A 25377-nucleotide genomic window follows, 5' to 3' on the forward strand; every position below is an offset into this window, starting at 1 on the left:
TTGTGAATCGGCTTCTATGTTATGAACTTTGTTGTTGTGTTTGGCCTAGCTACTCGGGAGGAAGGGTAGCCACTATGGATCCTACTGTGTCATTGCCTAGCCATTCGGGAGGAAGAGTGGCCACCACTGGGTTCGCTACCCGGGGTGTGATTTATGCCTAGCTATTCGGGAGGAAGGATAGCCACTGAGAATTATATGTTCCGATGTGGTGCGCTATGCGCGGTACGCTTGATTCTTGGGCCTGTATCGGCATGTGTGACATTCTTATTCTCTTATGGAATTGTTGATGACTATCTTAATTGATTTAAATGGCATATTTGAAGTTGTAACTTGACAAGAGGCTTTATAATCGGTTTTAATACTTATTATTGAGATACATAAACTGAATAAATGTTCTTACATTGCTCTCACATGACTGGCAAGACTAATTTGTTTATGTATTATGTACTCTATTTTCTTATTTCTTATTGTCCTCGAGGCACCCACTGAGTACGAAGTACTCAGGCATACCATTGTTGTTTTTTATGGTATGTTAGGTAACGGAGAAGAGTAGGTTCTTGATACTCCAGGCGTTTAAGAAGGACTTGTTGTTGCTGCTGATTTGGTGAGCCCACACATTCATTCGTGGGACACTCTATTTATTTAATTCCATTTATTTATTTTAGTTTTCAGGCTGCGTCCCGATGGGTTAGACATTTACTCCTTATTCTTAGAAGCTCCTTAGTATACATTCGAATGTGGGTAAAAGAAGAGTTGTCGTTTAATTCTTTTGGGCACACTATCATATTTTGGGTGAATTATTTAAATTATAAAGACTTCCACTGATTTAATTCATATATTCATGATTTATTACATTTATTTTATAAACTGTTGGAGGCGAATATTGAACCTGGCGGGTTCAAGTGTTATTATTGTGTGACTGAGGTTCTTCCGATATTGTTCATGACATCAGATGCCGGTCACGTCTAGGGTGGGTTTTGGGGCGTGACCATAAGGTTCTGGATCCCCACTATAGTGAAAAGTTCACATTTTTCTAGTATTTTGACAGGAAAATCTTTATCCTCCCAGACAAAGAAACAAGCTATATGAAGGAATAGACTCCTATCATCATCTTCTAGAGATTCATAACTGATTTTGAGCAGTTCAATAATCCAATTATTAGGAACAACTTTCAACTTTTCTATTGTACTTTGCCATACATCAAGATTTTGTCCTGCCAGGGAAGAACCCAAAACTCTCAGTGCAAGTGGAATTCCTCCACACCGTTTCACTACTTCATTTGAATACTTAAGAAAACCCTCTACAGGATGTGGTTTTCCGAAGGTATACCAACTGAAGAGATCTAATGATTCATTACTGCTTAGTGTCGCAAAGCTATAAACCTTGTCAACTAGGCGAGGAGTTAGAATACGCTCCTGTCGGGTTGTTATGATTATTTTACTTCCTAGGTAAAATGAAATTTTCATCCTGAAAACTGCATTTACTTGATCAGAGTCATCCAGATCATCAAGAACAAGTAGGACTCTATTTCCACTTACGACATCCGAAATCTTTACAATTCCTTCATCAACACATGATACTCTTCCCTTCTCTCTTTTTAGAATGTCAGAAAGTATTTGCTTCTGCAACTTAACTAAACCATTAGGTTGCTTGGAAACTTCTTTAATGTTAAGAACACAACTGCTGCCTTCAAAAACATGAAAGTTTGACCTATAGATGAATTGGCCAGGGTGGTCTTCCCTATGCCACCCATCCCGCAAATAACCAATAGGCCTACATCACTTGATCCATCTTGCAGCCACGAGTTAATATGTTCAACCCAGCGTTCTATGCCAATTAGGTGAGGTGCAAGATACAAATCTGGCCGACTTATTCTATTTGTGACCACATTAATGTTATATCCCGTATTTTATACATTCGGATATTTCAAGGTGGTCGTGGTAGGTTAAGGGCAAGACTATGTTCCAATTTGTTTTTAATATACAAGTTGTTTATCAGTGTGGAAATGTTAAGAAAGGCTAGGGTCAAAAAGGGAATTTCACAAGGTGGTTCATGGTCATATTGAGGAAAAGCTAAGGGCGAATTCGGAATTTGGAAAATATTTTTTCATGAATTGCAAGACAAAATACAAAAATAATAGTCTTGCACAAAAAGGCAAAGTGGGTCGTGCAACATGGAATTGGCTTTGGCCCACATAGAAGTTTAATAAATAAGAGAAAAGATGTCATAATTTCCATATTATCATCTTCATCTTTAGAAGACTCAAGAAACTTAGAGAGAAAAGAAAAAAAAGAGGAGGCCATTCGGCCATAGCTTCCCAAACAAGACCTTGGAAATTTTGATCAAAACAAATTATTTTCTTCTAGCCAAACAACCAATTGGAAGGTCCCTGGCAAAGTGAAGTGGTCATTGGAGCAAGAAAAACATTTATTCTTGCAAGCTACAAATCTTAGCCAAGTGAGAAGTAAGTGGAAAAAGGTAAGAATTAATCTTCTTTTATATGTTATGAATGGTTGTGTATGTTGTGGTATGTAGAAATGGGTGAAATTCATGAAAATATGAATATAGTAGTGTGGCCGTGTGTAATCGTTTGTGGATTATGGAAGAAGTTAATGTGACATTAGCATGGTTCCTTATAATTATAAGAATAGAGTTGCTAATGTGTAGGTTGTAAATATACTTCATGAATTTTGAAATGAGACATGTGTTTGGAAGATTGTAAGTTGGGTTGTTGTAATTGAATTTGAAAGAAGGAAGTGTGTTGTTATAGTTCTTGTTGCATTTGGAAGGTTTCGGGTGAAATGGCATATTGGCTAGATTGTTTGAAATATTGTATGACTTGCTTGAGGTATTCTTGAATTGTGTTTGTAAAGTCTTGGGCAAGTATTTGAATGTGTAAGCATTGATGTTGGCTTGACTATATGTGATGGAATTGAATATAAATGAAATGCGGTTGAATTATGCGACAAAGGTTGTTAATGTTAGAATTCGTCTTGAATTGATTGTTGATGTTGTTGGTTGAATTCTTGGATTGTTGATTGATGATTTGGCCGAGTTAGATTCTCGGGGATGATGTATTTACAGGGGAGATGCTGCCGAAATTTCGGCAGATTATAAATGAATTCATTTGAAGGATTAAGACAAGTATATGATGATGAGTCTAATGATTGTGTCAATCTTCTTGAATGTAGACTAGCGATAGCGAGCTTGGACAATTAAGCGTAGCTAATAGGACGTGGAGCAGGTATGTTAAGGCTCGTCCCTTTCTTTCAAAGGCATGATTCCGATGTTATGATTTCATAATTGTTTCCATATCTTGCTTGTTTTTTAAAAGTTAGATGTTCATGATTCCAAGGCATGATTTTCTTCCCGATAATTCGTAAATGTTTTTCCAAAGTGTCCGTATTCTACCAAAACAGAGGTTTGTGATTCTGTAAGATCTTATGACAATAACGATGGATACGTTTTACAATGATATTGATGATGTCGAGGATGAGAATATTTCTATGATGACTATCATAAGAATGATTTCATGTTCAAAGGTACTTGATATGATTATTTCTTTGATTTTCCCAAAAATAGCTTCCGAAACGTTCATAGAAGGTTTTGTACTTCAAACGCTCATAACTTCTTTATACTAAGTCGGATTGACCCGAAACTCGTTTCTGAGCCTTCAGGTGTCGATTTATGTACGCTGTTATTCGTTGCTAGTCTCATCTTATAGTAATTGTTCCTTCAAGGTGAGACAAAGCCATGATGATTATTCCATAATAAAATCGGAGGTTACCGACCTTACGTCACTCCGATAGACTTACAGCATTTCTTGGGCTCTCCTACATGCTGCTTATATGATGTATGTATATGATATATGTATATGTATATGTATATGGGGAATATGGGAAAAAGGGCCAGAGCGCTATAGACGCTGATATATGAACATGATTCATGTATATGTATATTGGAAAAAGGGCCAGAGAGCTATAGACGCTGATATATGAACATGATACATGTATATGTATATGGGAAAGAGGGCCAGAGCGTTATATACGGGTATCCACCTGATCAGTTGGTATTATATGACATGATATCATCCCAGACGCGGGATGCCCGGACGCGGGATATATGTGGTTAAATGGATCGGTTACCGACGCCTCAGCAATGTGATATGTTCTATTTTCTATATATATGAAAAAGAAATGTTTTCTAAGAAAGTAAAGTATGATATATATATATATGAATTGGGCTGCATGTTCCGCAGCACTAAGCATGCATGGTACCTGCCTAAAAGGCACTCAGACGTACAGGTTACTCTTTTACCCCATGATATGCTCTATATCTCCAGTCTGTTATTATTCTTAATTACATCTCTTGCTATGTTACTATTCATGCCTTACATACTCAGTACATTGCTCGTACTGACCCCCTTACTTCGGGGGCTGCGTTTCATGCCGTGCAGGTACACCTAGATGAGTAGAAGCTATTATAGAAGATGTTCCAGCAGAGTTGGCAAGCTCCATTTGCTCTGGAGTGCTGCCGGGTCAGAGTACTATGCTATGATGTTTTGTTCGAAGTTAGAGACTTTGCAGACAGAGTCGTGGGTGTAGTATGTCAATCTTGAAAGCGGCTTCACCAGCCGATGTGTCTTTATATTTTATGTTACAGACTCCACGTAACTACAGATTTTGTTTGACTTGAGAACAACGAAAGAAAGATTCTGGAGGCTTAACTATGTTTTTCATTTCTTATTGGTGTAAGAATCTAAAGAGATTAAGTATGTAATAAGAGTCAGCGGGTTCGCTCGGCTCCGAGTATGGGGTCGGGTGCCCATCACACCCTAGTGAGGTTGGGGTGTGACAAAGTGGTATCAGAGCAGGTCGTCCTAGGGGTTGTCTGCAAAGTCGTGTCCAGTAGAGTCCTGTTTATGGGTGTGAAGCCGGCCACATTTATAAACAGGAGGCTGCGGGGCATCTAGGAATTGTTGACCTTCTTTCTGTCTTAGATCGTGCGATAGAGCCAAGTCATAGGAAAATGAGATTCCTTATATAAGCCTTACGTATGACGGAAGAAGATGAGCGGCGATATGGAAACACACAGGGGTAAGTACTGATAATCGTTCTGTTACCTGGAACTGGAAGCCCTGGATGACTGGAATGTGTTATATAGCCGTATGTTATATAGCCGTATGTTCTGTGAGGTATTGTCGATATTTGCTACGTACAGATTTTGAAAAGTAGGAATGGTAAAGGAGATTCTGCCAGAATTGATACGCCTAACAGGAAGAAGCGTGGAAAGGAAATACTGTAAATAGGCAATAAGTGAGATGCGTTGTTTCAGAAAGGTTATGCATTTGGCATGGCGATGAAGGTGCGATCACCACCATCGAGAATCTGGAAGCCCAGGACAGGAAGTAGTCATACACACAGGTGGGAGGTGAACATTGGGAATTGAAAAGGGTAAAATAGTAATTGTAAAAGAAAGGACGTGTTACGAAAATGTCTCAGAACCTGTAAGACTTCAATTTGCTCGAGATCATGTAATAAAGGTCATGTGAGGAAGCGGACGCGATTATATCAGCATTAAGGTACCGGATTCCATCAAAGTTTCGAGGTTAAGCGTGTTAAGGTGGGAGCAATTTTATGATGGGTGACCCCCTGGGAAGTATGCAAGAAATTCTATATAATCCAGACATAAGAGACAAATGAGAAGCTAGAGTAACCTAAGGGAAACCAGGGTATACGGAGTGGCTGGAAGCCTTAAGAGGTCGCGCAAGATGAGGCAGACTAGACTGGTGAAGAGACAGAAAGTGCATCACAGCTTTGGAATTAGGATAGGCTTGAATAGCGTTTGGGAAGTACTTTGTGGGCTAGTTGATAGTAATTATATATAGATATATGAATGCGTATGATATCTCATATGTGACTGTATCGATGGACATGTGAGTCCCACCAACCGAAGCTACGGTATAGAAGGTATTAATCAAGTAAGGGTACCGAAGTTCGAGTGACACCAAGAATAAATGGTACAAGTGTTGCAGGGTAAGCTGCTATTATTTTTATTATAGGTTAAGATTGGAAATTCTAGTGTAACGATATTTGGAAAAGAAAGAGTGTGAGTTAATGGAAGGCAGGGAGATCAAAATGTCGGAAAGAGATGAAAGGTAAGAAACCTTGTGGGGGAAGCCCCGAGAGGAACTACCAGCAAAACATGGGATTACTTGGGTAAAGATTCAAGGATAGGCACAAGACTATTTGGGTAAGAACTCAAAGTAGGTATGTGAAAAAGGATAGAGTGTGGTAAAAGGAAACAGAAGAGGAGTGTATGAAGTTCGAGGATCGATTCCAATAAGTAGGGCTAAAGGAATAGTGACTAGGATAGGGGGATGTGAAGTAAGAGAAAGAATGCTTAGGCCTTGCGATGATGTTAAGGTGAGGGATATATAAAAGAATAGATGTGTAGCTATATTAATATAGTTAAAGGTTCGACGAACAAGGATAGGGAGAGTGAAAAATTGTAAGGATTCTGTGCTAAGAACAAAAGTAGCAGAATGCTTGAGAAATATGGACGCACAGCTACAGCACAAACGCGCAGTTAAAGAAGAATTACGAGCGAGTAAGCTAAGCAAGTGAAAGGACGAATAGTGGATGGAAGGGTATGGAAATGTGGACAAAATGATGACATAGGCAGGAAGTAAAAAAAAACTTAGGATAAGAAGTTTTCGATATGTTAGGCACGGAGTTGGAAGGAAGATGAGGAATAAGGTATAAACGAAGACTTCATGAAAGGACTGTTGGCATATAAGGAGCCCCTTAAAGGGGGGGGGGGAGACCATATTATATTAGGCCAAAAAGGGATGACAATATTTTCAAGCACCAGAAAAGGAAACTTATTAGCTCGGGGCCAAAGTTTAAAACATGTCGGTACATCGGATGTAAGTAAAGAATGTTTCGAACGACGATGACTATTATAACGAAAGTATCAACAATTGGAAGTCTGAGAATTTTTGAAAGAAAGAAAGAACGCAGTACCTATGAATGAAATAAAAGAGTTCATCGGACACTAGAAAATAGCTCATGGACCATTAATTGTACGGAGCATGAGAATGTACGCTATGGAATTGTATGAATCATCGACGTGAAGTGATACTCAATCATGTTTGTAGGGGATCCACACCGGAGAGCCAACAAGAAATAGCGATGGACGAAACGAGCGCCAATACAAAGAAATCAAAGACAAATATACTTGTGTCAAGAAATGACCTGGGAAGGACAAGGATAATGAGATGGCACAGTGGATTAGGAAACCCATGACGTGGAATGAGGACTCGTGTAAAGACCCAGGAGTTCAAGTATAAGGAGAATAGGGTAAGGGATAAGGAATGGGCGTAAAGAGAAGAACGACTATAAAAGGGACCCTTCCGAAGTATTATGACACCCCATAAGATCAGTTGAACATTCGAGGACGAATGTTCTAAAGGGGGGGGGGGAGGATGTTATATCCCGTATTTTATACATTCGGATATTTCAAGGTGGTCATGGTAGGTTAAGGGAAGGACTATGTTCCATATTTTTTTTTAATATACAAGTTGTTTTTTAGTGTGGAAATGTTAAGAAAGGCTAGGGGAAAAAAGGGAATTTCACAAGGTGGTTCATGGTAATATTGAGGAAAAGCTAAGGGCGAATTCGAAATTTAGAAAATAGTTTTTCATGAATTGCAAGACAAAATACAAAAATAATAGTCTTGCACAAAAAGGCCAAGTGGGCCGTGCAACATGGAATGGGCTTAGGCCCACATAGAAGTTTAATAAATAAGAGAAAAGATGTCATAATTTCCATATTATCATCTTCATCTTTAGAAGATTCAAGAAACTTAGAGAGAAAAGAAAAAAAAGAGGAGGCCATTCGGCCATAGCTTCCCAAACAAGACCTTGGAAATTTTGATAAAAAAAAAATATTTTCTTCTAGCCAAACAACCAATTGGAAGGTCCCTGGCAAAGTGAAATGGTCATTGGAGCAAGAAAAACATTTATTCTTGCAAGCTACAAATCTTATCCAAGTGAGAAGTAAGTGGAAAAAGGTAAGAATTAATCTTCTTTTATATGTTATGAATGGTTGTGTATGTTGTGGTATGTAGAAATGGGTGAAATTCATGAAAATATGAATATAGTAGTGTGGCCGTGTGGTTATTGTGATATAGAAGAGAATGAGTCAGTTTTATCTAGTGTTTTGGTTGTTGTTGTTGTGGATTCTATGATGTAAAATGAGGATTTAATGGTTGGAAATGAAGTTGTAATCGTTTGTGGATTATGGAAGAAGTTAATGTCACATTAGGATGGTTCCTTATAATTATAAGAATAGAGGTTCTAATGTGTAGGTTGTAAATATACTTCATGAATTTAGAAATGGGACATGTGTTTGGAAGATTGTAAGTTGGGTTGTTGTAATTGAATTTGAAAGAAGGAAGTGTGTTGTTATAGTTCTTGTTGCATTTGGAAGGTTTCGGGTGAAATGGCATATTGGCTAGATTGTTTGAAATATTGTATGACTTGCTTGAGGTATTCTTGAATTGTGTTTGTAAAGTCTTGGGCAAGTATTTGAATGTGTAAGCATTGATGTTGGCTTGACTATATGTGATGGAATTGAATATAAATGAAATGTCGTTGAATTGTGCGACAAAGGTTGTTAATGTTAGAATTCGTCTTGAATTGATTATTGATGTTGTTGGTTGAATTCTTGGATTGTTGATTGATGATTTGGACGAGTTAGATTCTCGGGGATGGTGTATTTACAGGGGAGATGCTGCCGAAATTTCGGCAGATTATAACTGAATTCATTTGAAGGATTAAGACAAGTATATGATGATGAGTCTAATGATTGTGTCAATCTTATTGAATGTAGACTAGCGATAGCGAGCATGGACAATTAAGCGTAGCTAATAGGACGTGGAGCAGGTATGTTAAGGCTCGTCCCTTTCTTTCAAAGGCATGATTCTGATGTTATGATTTCATAATTGTTTCCACATCTTGCTTGTTTTTCAAAAGTTAGATGTTCATGATACCAAGGCATGATTTTCTTCCTGATAACTCGTAAATGTTTTTCCAAAGTGTCTGTATTCTACCAAAATAGAGGTTTGTGATTCTGTAAGATCTTATGACAATAACGATGGATACGTTTTACAATGATATTGATGATGTCGAGGATGAGAATATTTCTATGATGACTATGATAAGAATGATTTCATGTTTAAAGGTACTTGATATGATTATTGCTTTGATTTTCCCAAAAATAGCTTCCGAAACGTTCATAGAAGGTTCTGTACTTCAAACGCTTATAACTTCTTTATACTAAGTCGGATTGACCTGAAACTCGTTTCTGAGCCTTTAGGTGTCGGTTTATGTATGCTGTTATTCGTTGCTAGTCTCATCTTATAGTAATTGTTCCTTCAAGGTGTTATACCCCGTATTTTGTACATTCGGATATCTCAAGATAATCGCGACAAGTTAAGGGCAAGGTTATATTTTGATCTTGTTTAATACACAAGTTGTTTATGAATATTATTGGTGTGGAAATATTAAGGAAGGTTAAGAGCATATTTGGAATTGGAAAAAAATTATTTTTCATGAACCACAACAAGCCAAGTTGGCCGTGTGGTGGTGTGTGTGGGTCCCACCCTTTTGGAGCTATGTAATTATATATATGGATTAAAGCTTACATAGCAAGACACAATTAATTCATCCTTGTTTTAAGAAGTTTCAAGGAAAAGGGAGAAGGGCCATGTGTCTACTTGATATTGGAAGGAACTATATATATATATATATATATATATATATATATATATATATATATATATATATATGTGTGTGTGTGTGTGTGTGAATAAGGGAGAAAAATCTAGACATTTTCATCTTTATTCATAACTTAGCAAAACATGAAAAAAAGAGGGGTGTTCGGCCATGGTTGGCCGAACTTGAAGCCATGGAGAAGTTGATCCAAAAATTATTTTCTTCTAGCTTTTCTACCAAATGGAACGTCCTTAACAACATGGAGTGGTTGTTGGAGCAAGCAAACCATTTATTTGTGCAAGCATACACCCCTAGCCAAGTGAAGAGATGTGTGGAGAAAGGTATGTGTTTAATCTTCTTTTACATGTGTTATGGGTGATTTATGAATATTGTAGTATGTAGAAATGGATGAAATTCATGAAATATGGGTGTGGAGGTCATGGCCGAATAGGGTTGTGTTGTGTAGAAAAGATTAAATGATTTTATTTAGTAGTTTGATTGTTGTGTTGTGGATTCCATGATGTAAAATGAAGGTTTGGCGGCTTGAAATGAATTTGTAATCGTTTGTGGATTATTGAAGAAGTTAATGTGACATTAGTGTGGTTTTCTTATATTTGTAAGAATAAATTTGTTAGTGCATGGGTTGTTGATATAATTCATGAATTTTGAAGCGAGACATGTATTTGGAAGATTGTAAGTTTGGTTGTTGTGGTTGAATTTGAAGGAAGGAAATGTGTCGCTATCGTATTTGTGGAATTTGGAAGGTTTCGGGTGAAGTCGTATATTGATTGGGTTGTTTTGAATATTATGAGAATTGTTTGAAGTATTCTTGAATTATGTTAGAATGATTTCGGATTAATATTTGAATCGGATCATTGGTGTTAGCTTGAATATATGTGATTAAATTGAATATAAATGAAATGCCGTGAATTGTGAGACAAAAGTTGTTAATGTTAAAATATATTTTGGATTGATTGTTGAAGTTGTTAGTATGATTGTTGGTCTTGTTGTTGATAATTTGGCCGAGTTGAATTCTCGGGTTTGTTGTTGATAAATTGGCCGAGTTAGATTCTCGGGGATGGTGTATTTACAGGGGAGATGCTGCCGAAATTTCGGCAGATTATAAATGAATTCATTTGAAGGATTAAGACAAGTATATGACGATGAGTCTAATGATTTTGTCGATTCTCTTGAATGTAGACTAGCAAGCTTGGACAATTAAGCGTAGCTAATAGGGCATGGACCAAGTATGTAAGGCTTACCCTTTCATTCTTTTTTGCATGGTCTTTGTGAAATGAACACACGATATGTATATGATTCCAAATAAATTCCTATTCTTAGAGCCACTAGGATGGTTAACGTTCTTGATTTCCATAAGCTGTTTCAGATGGTTTTGATGCATATCCATGATGTCCGAAGTTCCGTTTGATATGTTTCCGAATGGCATTCGAAAGATAATTGATAAGATTAATGTTTTGATCTTCAAATGCTAACACGTTCGATTATTCCATTGAGTCTTCGATATATTTTGATACGTACATATGGTTCCAAAAGCTCTATTTGATTTGATCCATAACGATATCCGAAAGGTACTTGATATGATTGTTTCTTTGATTTTCCAAAAATGGCTTCTGAAACGTTCGTAGAAAGTTTTGTACTTCAAACACTCATAACTTTCTTATACTAAGTCGGATTGACCCGAAACTTGTTTCTGAGCCTTCAGATGTCGGTAAGTGTGCGTATCTATCGAGTCTTGATTTATGTGCATGTGGTTTTGCACTACTCTGTTCGTGCAAGTATCAATATGTCTATTCACCGAGTCCCGGGCCGGGTATGTTATCGTGCGCACTCCTCTGCATTGTTCACCGAGTCCCTCTCACTTGCGGGCCGGGACACGTTATATGTATATGTCTATGATGATATGATTATACGGGGATGGCGGCCAGGATGGCATATGATGACTTTATTCACCGCGACCCGCAATAGAGGGCCGGGACACGTTATGTATATATGAGACATGATTCTGACATGCATGTTTCTATCCACCGAGTCCCTCAATAGAGGGCCGGGACACGTTATATGTATACATGATATATGATGTTGACATGCATGATCTTATCCACCGAGTCCCTCACTTGAGGGCCGGGACACGTTACACATATATGATATATGATGTGGACATGTATGATTTTATCAACCGAGTCCCTCACTGGAGGGTCGGGACACGTTATCTTTATATATTATATATGATGTGCATATGCATGATTTTCATGTAAAAAGGCAAGTGCTTTGATGTTTTAAAAGGTCATATTTGATTCTGGTAAATCTCTGCTTCAGCTATGATCTCCCTTTTTGTATTCCATGCCTTACATGCTCAGTACATATTCCGTACTGACCCCCTTTCTTCGGGGGCTGTGTTTTATGCCACGCAGGTATACCCAGATGAGTTGATGCTATTATAGAAGATGTTCCAGCGGAGATGGAAATCTCCATTTGCTCCTGGAGTGTAGCCGAGTCAGAGTATATGTGCTATGATTTCTGATTGACGTTAGAGACTTTGCAGACAGAGTCGTGGGTACAGGATGTCAGTTTTGTAAGCGGCTCCATTAGCCGACATATCATTCTCTGTTATGTGATAAATTCTATATGATTACAGATTTTGTTTGAATTGAGAACAACGAGAAAGAATATTTCTGAAGGCTTTACTATGTGTTTCATCCTTATTTGATTTAAAAGTCCAAAGGGATTATGTGTGTACGAAGAGTCAGAGGGTTCGCTCGGCCCTAAATAAAGGTCGGGTGCCCATCACACCCTAGTGAGATTAGGGTGTGACAAAGTGGTCTCAGAGCAGGTTTTCCTAGGAGTTGTTTGCAAAGTCGTGTCCAGTAGAGTCCTGTTTATGGTGTGAAGCCAGCCACATTTATAAACAGGAGGTTACGGGGCATCTAGGGATTGTTGACCTTCTTTCTGTCTTAGATCATGCAATAGAGCCAAGTCATAGGAAATGAAATTCCTCATATAAGCCTTACATACGACGGAAGAAGTGAGGGGCGATATGGAAAGTCACAGGGGTAAGTATTGATATATTTGTTCTGTTACCTGAAACTAGAAGCTTTGGATGGCTGGAATGTGTCATATAGTCGTATGCTCTGTAAGGCATTGTTGGTATTTGTTGCGTACACATTTGAATGGTAAGAATTTGTAAAGGAGATTCGGTCAGAATTTTTCAAAATCAGGTTATTTGATCTGGAACACCTAATAGGAAGAGCGTGGGAAGGAAATATCGTAAACAGACGATAAGTGGGATGCATTATTTCAAAAGGGTTATGGATTCGGCATGGTTTGAAGAACAATTGTGAGAAAGACGATTAACAGTCTGAAGGATTAAAATGGATAACATTCGAGGCTTAACAGGAGCAAGATCTGTTGGAGGATTCAGAGATAGGCGACAATCAGTTTTGCAGTAGATTATTATGTAAGGATAGTGAGTGGAAATCCGAACAGACTGATAACCGAGTGTTTAGTTCAAAAGTAACGGTGATAAAGGTATATTCTCCACAATTAGGAATCTGGGAATCTAGGACAGGAAGTAGTCATACACACAGGTGGAAGGTGAACATTGGGAATTGAAAAGGGTAAAATAGTAATTGTAAAAGGAAGGACCTGTTGCGAAAATTTCTCGGAATCTGTAAGACTTCGACTTGCTCCAGATCATGTAATAAAGGTCATGTGAGGAAGTGGACGCGATTATATCAGCATTAAGGCACCGGATTCCATCGAAGTTTCGAGGTTAAGCGTGCTAAGGTGGGAGAAATCTTAGGATGGGTGACCCCCTGGGAAGTGTGCAAGAAATTCTATGGATTTAGACTTAAGAGACAAATGAGAAGCTAGAGTAGCCTAAGGGAAACTAGAATATACGGGATGGTTGGAGACCATAAGAGGTCGTGTAGGACGAGGCAGACTGGACTAGTGAAAAGACAGAGAGTGCGTTACAACTATGGAATTTGGATAGGCTTGAATAGCGTTTGGAAGTATTTTGTGGGCAAGTTGGTAGTAATTATATATATATAAATGCGTATGATATCTCATATGTGATTGTATCAGCGGGCATGTGCTGTATGTCCCAGCAACCGGTGCTACGATATGGGAGGCATCAATCGAGCAAGGGTACCGAAGTTCAAGTGACAACAAAAATAGATGGTACAAGTGCTACAAGGTAAGCTGATGTTATTTTCACTACAGGTTAAATTCTAATACAACGATATTTGGAAAAGAAAGAAAGTGAGTAAATGGAAGGCAAAGAGACCAAAATGTCGGAAGAAGGTGAGAGGTAAGAAACCTCGGTGAGTGAAACCCCCGAGAGAAACTACCGGCAAAAGCACGAGACGATTTAGGTAAAACTTCAAAGGTAGGCATGTGAAAAGGATAAAGTGCGGTCATATGGAACAAAAGAGGAGTGTGTGAGGTTCGAGAACAAATTTCAATAAGTGAGGCTAAAGGAATAGTGACTATGACGAGGGATGTGAAGCAAGAAAAAGCATGATAAAGCCTTGTGACAATGTTAGGAGATTTAGGCTCTCGAAAGGTATATAAAGGAATAAATGTGCAGCCGCATTAATGTGGTCGCTTCGGACACGGAAGTGTTTTCCTGAAAGGAACGCACATGGGAGGCCGCTCGGTCATAACATCATAAATATAGTTAAAGGTCCGATGAGCGAGGATAGAGAGAGTGTAACTGTAAGGATTCTGTGCTGCGAGCAAAAGTAGCGGGACGATCGAAAAATATGGACGCATAGCTGCAACACAAACGCGTAGTTAAAGGAGAACTACGGGCAAGTGAGCTAAATGGGTGAAAGGGACCAATAGTGGATAGGAAGATATGGGAATATTGACAAGAATGATGATATAGGCGCAAAATGAAAAGAAAGACTTATGGTAAAAAGTTTCGATATGTTATGCACAGAGTTGGAAAGAAAGATGAGGAGTAAGGTACAAACGAAGACTTTACAAATTGAATGTTGGCACATAAGGAGCCCCTTAAAAAGGGGGGGGGGGGGGGGGACCATATTATATTAGGCTTAAAAAGGAATCACAACATTTTCAAGCGCCAGAAAAGGAAATTTATTAGCTCGGGGCCAGAGTTCAAAACCTATTGGTATATCAGGAGAATACATGAAAGAAGTAGAAATGAATTGACAATGAGGGTACCATGAGGCCGATATGAAGAGAAAGAATGGAAGACACCTTAAGAGAGAGTGCTTTATGCCAACATGAATTATGATATGTTTATGCCATGATTTGAATTCCTCACATCGGGCAAATTGGCGCCATGCCTAAGTATGCAGCGACATGTTGTGAAGAGTAATAAAAAGAGTAAGAAAATGGCTACGAGCTAAGTGCACAAGGGATAATGGAGAAAATGATAAGATTCAAAGGATATTTCGGACAGGAACGACTACTATAATAAGAGAATCAACAATTGGTAGTCTGGGAATTATGGGAAGAAAGAAAGAACGCAGTCTCTATGAATGAAATAAAAGAGTTCACCGGATACTAGAAAATAGTTCATGGACCATTAGTTATACGAAACACGAGAATATACGCTATGGAATTATATGAACCATCAACGTGAAACTATATCCAATTATGATTTTAAGAAGTTCACGTCGGAGGGCCAACAAGGAATAACGATCCCCGAAACGAGCGCCAATACAAAGAAATCAAAGACAAGTATACTTGTGTTGAGGAATATGAGGGCAAGGAACAGCCTGTGGCCATATTGGATCGTCAAGTGAAGATTGCGCGCCAAAGACATGGCTTCTATTAAGGTATTGTGATGAAATAGTAACAGAGAAGAGATGACCTGGGAAGGACAAGGATAATGAGTCGGTGCAGTGGATTATAAAACCCATGACACAGAATAAGGACTCATGTAGCGACCGAGGAGTTCGATTGTAAGGAAAATAGGGTGAAAGATAAGGAATGGACATGAAGAAAAGAGTAACTATAAGAGGGACCCTCCCGAAGCATTATAACACCCCATGAGACCAGTTGAACATTCGAGGACGAATGTTCTAAAGGGGGGGAGGATGTTATACCCCGTATTTTGTACATTCGGATATCTCAAGATAATCGCGACAAGAAGGGCAAGGTTATATTTTGATCTTGTTTAATACACAAGTTGTTTATGAATATTATTTGTGTGGAAATATTAAGGAAGGTTAAGGGCAAATTTGGAATTGGAAAAAAATTATTTTTCATGAACCACAACAAGCCAAGTTGGCCGTGTGGTGGTGTGTGTGGGTCCCACCCTTTTTGAGCTATGTAATTATATATATGGATTAAAGCTTACATAGCAAGACACAATTAATTCATTCTTGTTTTAAGAAGTTTCAAGAAAAAGGGAGAAGGGCCATGTGTCTACTTGATATTGGAAGGAACTATATATATATATATATATATAAGGGAGAAAAATCTAGACATTTTCATCTTTATTCATAACTTAGCAAAACTTGAAAAAAAAAAGGGGTGTTTGGCCAACCCATGGAGAAGTTGATCCAAAAATTATTTTCTTCTAGCTTTTCTACCAAATGGAACGTCCTTAACAACATGGAGTGGTTGTTGAAGCAAGCAAACCATTTATTTGTGCAAGCATACACCCCTAGCCAAGTGAAGAGATGTGTGGAGAAAGGTATGTGTTTAATCTTCTTTTACATGTGTTATGGGTGATTTGTGAATATTGTAGTATGTAGAAACGGATGAAATTCATGAAATATGGGTGTGGAGGTCATGGCCGAATAGGGTTGTGTTGTGTAGAAAAGATTAAATGATTTTATTTAGTAGTTTGATTGTTGTGTTGTGGATTCCATGATGTAAAATGAAGGTTTGGCGGCTTGAAATGAATTTGTAATCGTTTGTGGATTATTGAAGAAGTTAATGTGACATTAGTGTGGTTTCTTATATTTGTAATAATAAATTTGTTAGTGCATGGGTTGTTGATATAATTCATGAATTTGGAAGCGAGACATGTATTTGGAAGATTGTAAGTTTGGTTGTTGTGGTTTAATTTGAAGGAAGGAAATGTGTCGCTATCGTTTTTGTGGAATTTGGAAGGTTTCGGGTGAAGTAGTATGTTGATTGGATTGTTTTAAATATTATGAGAATTGTTTGAAGTATTCTTGAATTATGTTAGAATGATTTCGGATTAATATTTGAATTTGGGATCATTGGTGTTAGCTTGAATATATGTGATTAAATTGAATATAAATGAAATGCCGTGAATTGTGAGACAAAAGTTGTTAATGTTAGAATATATTTTGGATTGATTGTTGAAGTTGTTAGTATGATTGTTGGTCTTATTGTTGATAATTTGGCCGAGTTGAATTCTCGGGTTTATTGTTGATAAATGGGCCGAGTTAGATTCTCGGGGATGGTGTATTTACAGGGGAGATGTTGCCGAAATTTTGGCAGATTATAAATGAATTCATTTGAAGGATTAAGACAAGTATATGACGATGAGTCTAATGATTTTGTCGATTCTCTTGAATGTAGACTAGCAAGCTTGGACAATTAAGCGTAGCTAATAGGACGTGGAACAGGTATGTAAGGCTTACCCTTTCTTTCTTTTTGGCATGGTCTTTGTGAAATGAACAGACGATATGTATATGATTCCAAAGAAATTCCTATTCTTAGAGCCACTAGGATAGCTAACGTTCTTGATTTCCATAAGCTGTTTCATATGGTTTTGATGCGTATCCATGATGTCCGTAGTTCCGTTTGATATGTTTCTGAATGGCATTCGAAAGATAATTGATATGAAATAAGTTTTGATCTTCAAATGCTAACACGTTCGATTATTCCATTGAGTCTTCGATATATTTTGATACGTACATATGGTTCCAAAAGCTCTATTTGATTTGATCCATAACGATATCCGAAAGGTACTTGATATGATTGTTGCTTTGATTTTCAAAAAATGGCTTCTGAAACGTTCGTAGAAAGTTCTGTACTTCAAACACTTATAACTTTCATATACTAAGTCGGATTGACCCGAAACTTGTTTCTTAGCCTTCAGATGTCGGTAAGTGTACGTATCTATCGAGTCTTGATTTATGTGCATGTGGTTTTGCACTACTCTGTTCGTGAAAGTGTCAATATGTCTATTCACCGAGTCTCGCGCCGGGTATGTTATCGTGCACACTTCTCTGCATTGTTCACCGAGTCCCTCTCACTTGCGGGCCGGGACACGTTATATGTATATGTCTATGATGATATGATTATACGGGGATGGCGGCCAGGATGGCATATGATGACTTTATTCACCGCGACCCGCAATAGAGGGCCGGGACACGTTATGTATATATGAGACATGATGCTGACATGCATGATTCTATCCACCGAGTCCCTCAATAGAGGGCCGGGACACTTTATATGTATACATGATATATGATTTTGACATGCATGATCTTATCCACCGAGTCCCTCACTTGAGGGCCGGGACACGTTACACATATATGATATGTGATGTGGACATGTATGATTTTCTCCACCGAGTCCCTCACTGGAGGGCCGGGACACGTTATCTGTATATATGATATATGATGTGCATATGCATGATTTTCATATAAAAAGGCAAGTGCTTTGATGTTTTAAAAGGTCATACTTGATTCTGGTAAATCTCTGCTTCAGTTATGATCTCCCTTTTTGTATTCCATGCCTTACATGCTCAGTACATATTCCGTACTGACCCCTTTTGTTCGGGGGTTGCGTTTCATGCCACGCAGGTACACCCAGATGAGTTGAAGCTATTATAGAAGATGTTCCAGCGGCGATGGCAAGCTCCATTTGATCCTGGAGTGTAGCCGAGTCAGAGTATATGTGTTATGATTTATGATTGATGTTAGAGACTTTGCAGACAGAGTCGTGGGTATAGGATGTCAGTTTTATAAGCGGCTCCATCAGCCGACATGTCATTCTGTGTTATGTGATAAATTCTATATGATTACAAATTTTGTTTGATTTGAGAACAATGAGAAAGAATATTTCTGAAGGCTTTACTATGTGTTTCATCCTGATTTGATTTAAAAGTCAAAAGCGATTATGTGTGTACGAAGAGTCAGAGGGTTCGCTCGGCCCTAAATAAGGGTCGGGTGACCATCACACCCTAGTGAGATTAGGGTGTGACACAAGGTGAGACAAATCCATGATGATTATTCCATAATATAATCGGAGGTTACCGACCTTACGTCACTCCGATAGACTTATAGCATTTCTTGGGCTGTCCTGCATGCTGCTTATATGATGTATGTATATGATATATGTATATGTATATGGGGAATATGGGAAAAAGGGCCAGAGCGCTATAGACGCTGATATATGAACATGATGCATGTATATGTATATGGGAAAAAGAGCCAGAGCGCTATAGACGCTGATATATGAACATGATACATGTATATGTATATGGGAAAGAGGGCCAGAGCGTTATATACGCGTATCCACCTGATCAGTTGGTATTATATGACATGATATCATCCCGGACGCGGGATGCCCGGACGCGGGATGCCCGGACGCGGGATATATGTGGTTAAATGGATCGGTTACCGACGCCTCGGCAATATGATATTTTCTATTTTCTATATATATGAAAAATAAATGTTTTCAAAGAAAGTAAAGTATGATATATATATGAATTGGGCTACATGTTCCGCAGCACTAAGCATGCATGGTACCCGCCTAAAAGGCACTCAGACGTACAGGTTACTCTTTTACCCCATGATATGCTCTATATCTACATTCTGTTATTATTCATAATTACATCTCTTGCTATGTTACTATTCATGCCTTACATACTCAGTACATTGCTCGTACTGACCCCCTTTCTTCGGGGGATGCGTTTCATGCCGCGCAGGTACACCCAGATGAGTAGAATCTATTATAGAAGATGTTCCAGCGGAGTTGGCAAGCTCCATTTGCTCTGGAGTGCTGCCGGGTCAGAGTACTATGCTATGATGTTTGTTCGAAGTTAGAGACTTTGCCGACAGAGTCGTGGGTGTAGTATGTCAATCTTGAAAGCAGCTTCACCAGCCGATGTGTCTTTATATTTTATGTTATAGACTCCACGTAACCACAAATTTTGTTTGACTTGAGAACAACAAAAGAAAGATTCTGGAGGCTTAACTATGTTTTTCATTTCTTATTGGTGTAAGAATCTAAAGAGATTAAGTATGTAATAAGAGTCAGCGGGTTCGCTCGGCTCCGAGTATGGGGTCGGGTGCCCATCACACCCTAGTAAGGTTGGGGTGTGACAATTAACAATCTTTCAAATAGATTTCGACTCATGCTTGTACATTTCAATGACAATAAACAAGAAAAGTGAGGTAGAACTGAATTGCATATAAAATACTTCAGTCCACGAATGATGACTCAGCTAGGTTCCTTATTATGCAATATACTCTTTTCGATCAGAGCAGAAGGTAATAGGGAAATCATCAATATGGTTCAGCTAAGCACATCTTGATTGAAACATATATAGCATACATGAATTGTCAAACATACAGTTAATTTATCATCAAAGAGGTTGTGCAGCCATTACTATGATAATCGAGATGTATAAAGCATATGTTCATAAAATGTCAATATAAGGAAAATGAGATTACATAAATAATAGTAATAAATAGAAGGCTTCTGAAAGAGTGTTCCAATTGCTCATACTATTTATTCTTCCCATTTTTCTCTTTGGTTTTAACGTTAAACTAGCAAATAAGAGAGTTCCTTCCCTAACATTAAGATCGTAGATGAGGTGGTTCACATAATTCAATATAGCACCAAAGCACATAGAGATCATCCTCGTTCAACTCTCACCCCGCCCATCAATAAAAATGTTTCCACATGTTTGGTCAGGAGACTTTAGCTGCACGTCTAGGGTGCTTTGAGACCCGCATTAAATTGATAAATTGTCTCATATATATCTAATAATTCAAACTATTAGATGAAATGGTCACATGTAGGTGCATGTTGCAAGTAGTGGTGGACCTAGAGTTTGGCCAAATTAGTTTATTTTTGCATAAATAATCCTTTAAAAACTCTATAAAGTACTATGAGCACCCATGTTTGATTTTTATTAGCACTATCAACTTATACTAAAATTAGTGGAGCACCCACGACTTATAAATTCTAGATCCGCCATTGGTTGGAAACCTTTTATAACTAACAAAGGTGTCTTCTACTGAGGTGGATCCAGGATTTTAACTTTGTGAGTTCGGATTCGAAATTCTACTACATCCCTCAAATTTATTGGGTCCAAATTCTATTTTTTGTACTTATTTAATGGTTTTTATTAACACATATATAGAATCTAAGCCAAACCTACTATGGTTTTGCCCTCCTCCTATTGATTAACTTTGTTATTTGAATTATTAGAATTTTCCTTAAAAGGGAGAATCCCCTATTGTAATAGTTACAATTCGGAGATTACTTAAGTTATATAAGCATCTTCTTAACCGAAACAAAAACATGAATAATATTTGGAAAATAACAACAACATAAAAAAGAGATAAACACAAAAATTTATGTGAAAGACCATTAAGGACAAAAACTGCGAAAATCTTGATTTTCCCCCAAGAAACAAATAAACTTTATAATTAATACTAATAAAAATCATTCTAGAACATAGTAAAAGAAAGTTTCTCAAATGATGAACACATAGCTCCTTCACGAGATCAGCCTCTGGTCTTCTCCCACCAAAGGAATGTATTGGATGGATGCGATTCCTCCCTCCGTAAGGAGAGGTTTCGAGTTTGAGGCCTGGTAATGGATAACCTCTTGGTAGGGAGTTCTCACTTAATGGGCTCTATGCAATATGAATCCTAATTAGTCAGACCAGTAAGTTCTAAATATTTTTAGAAGAGGTGTCCTCTCTAACAATTTAACCGAAGTATTGAACCAAATAAAAAAATAAAGGTGTCATCTCATAGATGTTTTGTATAACATACTTTTCTCAACTTCAATTTTTGACTTTATAGTGTTTCCTGGGATTTCTCTTTCCTTGTTTAAGGGGTTCCAGAAAGAGCAAAATTAAAATAGTAAAAAGAGAAAAAAAGAAGAGCAAGATCTGACCAAGAAGAAGAAAGAAATATACCCCTCATCTTGATTCTCTAAGATCAATATACCCATCATCTTGATTCTCTAAGACCATTCCCCCCAAGTCAGCAACTTTAGCAAGTGCTTCTCTCCATCTTTCAACCCTTTCCCTTCCACTGCTTTCTAGTTTCAAGTCTTTTTCATGCAAAGCTAATGCTTCCCCAATCCTTCCCTTGTGTTTCCTAACATGAGAAGGATCCACATCATAGAACACTGGTACAACTGTACGATCCAATTTCTCCTTATGCTTCCTAATCACATCAAGCTAGTCAAGACATGATTGAGACAAGGCATATCCTTGGGATAAGACAATCTGTGAAACCTTCGATTCTCGACTTGCTTTGTGGATTTGCTCTATTCTTGTTGTGTCTTTGAGTGTTTGAATGCCAGCTTGAACTAATGCACTGTAAAGGTGATCAGTGAAAGCCAGGCAAGTGTCTTGTGCTCTAAAACTCAACAACACTTGATGGGTTGAAGATGATTGATTCAAAGGTTGCTCCATTGACATGTAGCTGGAGATAAATATGTAAAAACAAGTTGGAGTGAATCGAAGGGTAAATCAGCTTGGGTAAATTGTGAGTTTCTCTGCATAATTGTTTCCAAGTCAAATAGTTGGAGATCGGAGTCAGGTCATGTCAACGACAGAGGTCTATTGAAAATGATATTAAATTTTAGGACAATTAATTAATTGTTTTGATTGTCCTGTGCTTTAAGAGGTGGTGGATTATATTAAATGTTTTTTTAAAAGCATGAACAGTGAAGTGTCCCCACTTATTTATTTTATTAATAATATCTCAATGGAAATAAGTTCAACAAATACTAAAGTAAAGCAGCAAAAGGAAAGAAAGATCCAGAATAAAATATGAAATAGGAAAGTAAAGTTCAGGTGACGATCCCTCTTCTTCAAATATTGAGCTTCACTGACCAAGATCGCTCTGGAATTTGTCATCATTTTTCATTGATCGAAGGTGCCTTTTCTTAGAATCTTGATTTTTCTTCCGTTCCTCTACTTTCCTCTATTGATTTGGTGACCTTTTTACTTCAGATCTTTTATGTTGCTGCTCCGTTGTAGCTGTAATTTGCACTTTTCGTCCTGAATCGAAGATGCATCATTCTTAGTCGTTGATTTCCTTGTGGTATGTAGTTTCCATCATCATTTATTTCTCTTTGTTGTTGTTTTCCCCTTCTTGATCTGTGGCATGTTTTGTTGAATAGACGCACATGATTTGAGCTTATACTGAAATAGAAAGGTCTTTGAGTAATAGAATGAGCACCCAAAGATGTTGATACCACACCTTGATCAATCACCCTTCTACTCACTATAACCCCAAATACATATGTTTTCCGGTGCAAACCATATGTGTCTCTGCCATTGTAACAATTGTGATTCCATTTGAGCTGGTGTTGTTTAGCTATGATTCTGCTTATGTTTTGCTTTTGTGTTTGATGTTGTGAGCTAGATGTTGTTCTTAGTTGATACTCCCTCATTAGCTGCTTGTTTCCTTTGTGTTGATGTTTATAGAAATTTAGGACAATAATGTGGCACTGTTTTGACCCAGTATCCGAGAAAACCTTCATATGATAGCTCAATATTAGTGATTCAACGGAATGAGCATCATAAGATGCTAATACCACACATTGAATCACTTTTATTGAGCTGAACCAAGTGAAAGTTTCTCTTCTATAGCCTTCATGAATGATTCTACAATACATCAGTAAGATAGTGATCTTCAGTAGATTCCTGGAAATTGTTGGGAAACACCTCCTGCTTAGTTTATGTTGTTGTCCTGCAAAAAAGTAAACAAGATTAGTTAAAAACTTGTTTTCCTTGTTCTCCTGCCCTAAGGGCATTTGAACATGAAAAACAATATTGTTCTTCCCTCCTTTCTCGCATCCACCTATCTCCTACATGATCTTAATCTCAAATAAGGCAGATTCAGTTTATCACTATTAATTAGCCTTCTTCCTTTGCATCCCAATTCCTGAAACGACTCAGTATTTACTTCTCCATCATGTAGAGCTAAATTGGCAAGATGATTTGCCAACTGGTCTCCTTCTCTTAGGATATGGGTAAGTCTGATTGTCATATTTCTCATTCTCTTCCAAATCTCTTACACCTCATTAATAATTAGCCAAGGTACTTCCCAGATTTTAAGAATACAATTCATCAGCAGTAAAGAATCAGTTTCTAAAATCACTTGCTGAAATTATTTCTCCCCTACATATCTTATAGCCTGTAAAATAGCAGTAGCCTCGACCTGTGTATTAGTGCATCCAGAATTGGTTAACTCTTTAGCCTTTGCAGCGATCAGGTCCCCATTCTCATTCCTCACACAAAACCCTAAGAACCTCTTCCAGGATTACCTCTAGCTGCACCATCTGTATTGCATTTGATCCATCCCATTTCTGGTGGTCTCCAATTCAGCTCGATTACCTATGTTCTAGGAATGTACCTCTGTAATGATTGTACCAGTGTATTCCAATTGTAAGAGGCATAATTAATATTTCCCCTTCTCACTTTCATAAACATGATAATAGTATGCATAATTTGATACATAACTTTCACCTTAGACATCTTTCCCCCATGTTTAATTGCATTTCTCCTTTTCCAAAGTTCCCAGACAATAATTGAAGGTCTTTCCTGAAAGATATACTTTACATGACTGTTTACTGGAGTATCCCACCACTGATTAATTACTTGGCTCAATTATAAGTTTTTTATGTTTATGCCCATTGGCCTGCAAAAACACTTCCATATATACTGAGCAGTAGGAGAAAGTAAGAAAACATGTGAGATAGTCTCCACCTTTGGGTCTTCACAACAATAACATCTAGATAGAAATTGAATACCCCATTTCCTCACCACATCATCCAGTGGCACCTTGGCTTGCCACAGTCTACATATGAAGAAAGAAATCTTCACTGGCAAACCTTTAATCTAGAATTTTCTGTCAAGCATACTTTGTTCCCCTCTCTGGTTGATTAGTTGAAAAGCAGTCTTCACATAAAATTTCCCTCTAGTATCTGGCTTCCAAAAATGCTTATCATGTTCAGTACCTATAGGAGGCCTTATTCTCTGCATAATATGTTCTACAATAGTACCAAGCAAGATCTCTCTCAACCTTTCTTCATCCCATCCTTCATCACTCTTCAATTCTTTGATTAATACCACTGTTCTATCCATATTGAAACCAGGAGGTAGTATTTGACATAGTGCCCCTAATCCTGTCTAATTATCTAGCCAGAAGTAAGAATCACCTTGTTTCACTTGCCACAAAATTTCGTTTTCCCCTATATCTCTGCATTGGAGCATTTTCTTCCAAATATAAGTTCCTCTTTTCTACTGTACAGTCACTGCATGATCCTTCTTTAGGTATTTGTTGCTGATATACATCTTCCATAATGATTGTTTTGTCCTGAAATTCCACCACAATTTGGAGAAGAGTGCCTTAGAAACA

General features: G+C 37.8%; 1 protein-coding gene across 1 annotated transcript; it reads right to left on the reverse strand.

Moving 5' to 3' along the window:
- Window positions 1–965: 965 nt before the first annotated feature.
- On the reverse strand, window positions 966–24323 carry LOC132624248 (TMV resistance protein N-like). The gene is made up of 5 exons (XM_060339053.1): window positions 24269–24323; window positions 23631–23706; window positions 22242–22431; window positions 21949–22184; window positions 966–1773 (listed from the first exon to the last, which is right to left on the reverse strand). The coding sequence occupies exons 1-5, from the start codon at window positions 24321–24323 to the stop codon at window positions 966–968; spliced, it is 1365 nt and encodes a 454-aa protein (XP_060195036.1).
- Window positions 24324–25377: the final 1054 nt, after the last annotated feature.

Source organism: Lycium barbarum, chromosome 12, assembly GCF_019175385.1.
Source record: "Lycium barbarum isolate Lr01 chromosome 12, ASM1917538v2, whole genome shotgun sequence".
In the NCBI taxonomy this organism is placed as follows: Eukaryota; Viridiplantae; Streptophyta; class Magnoliopsida; order Solanales; family Solanaceae; genus Lycium; species Lycium barbarum.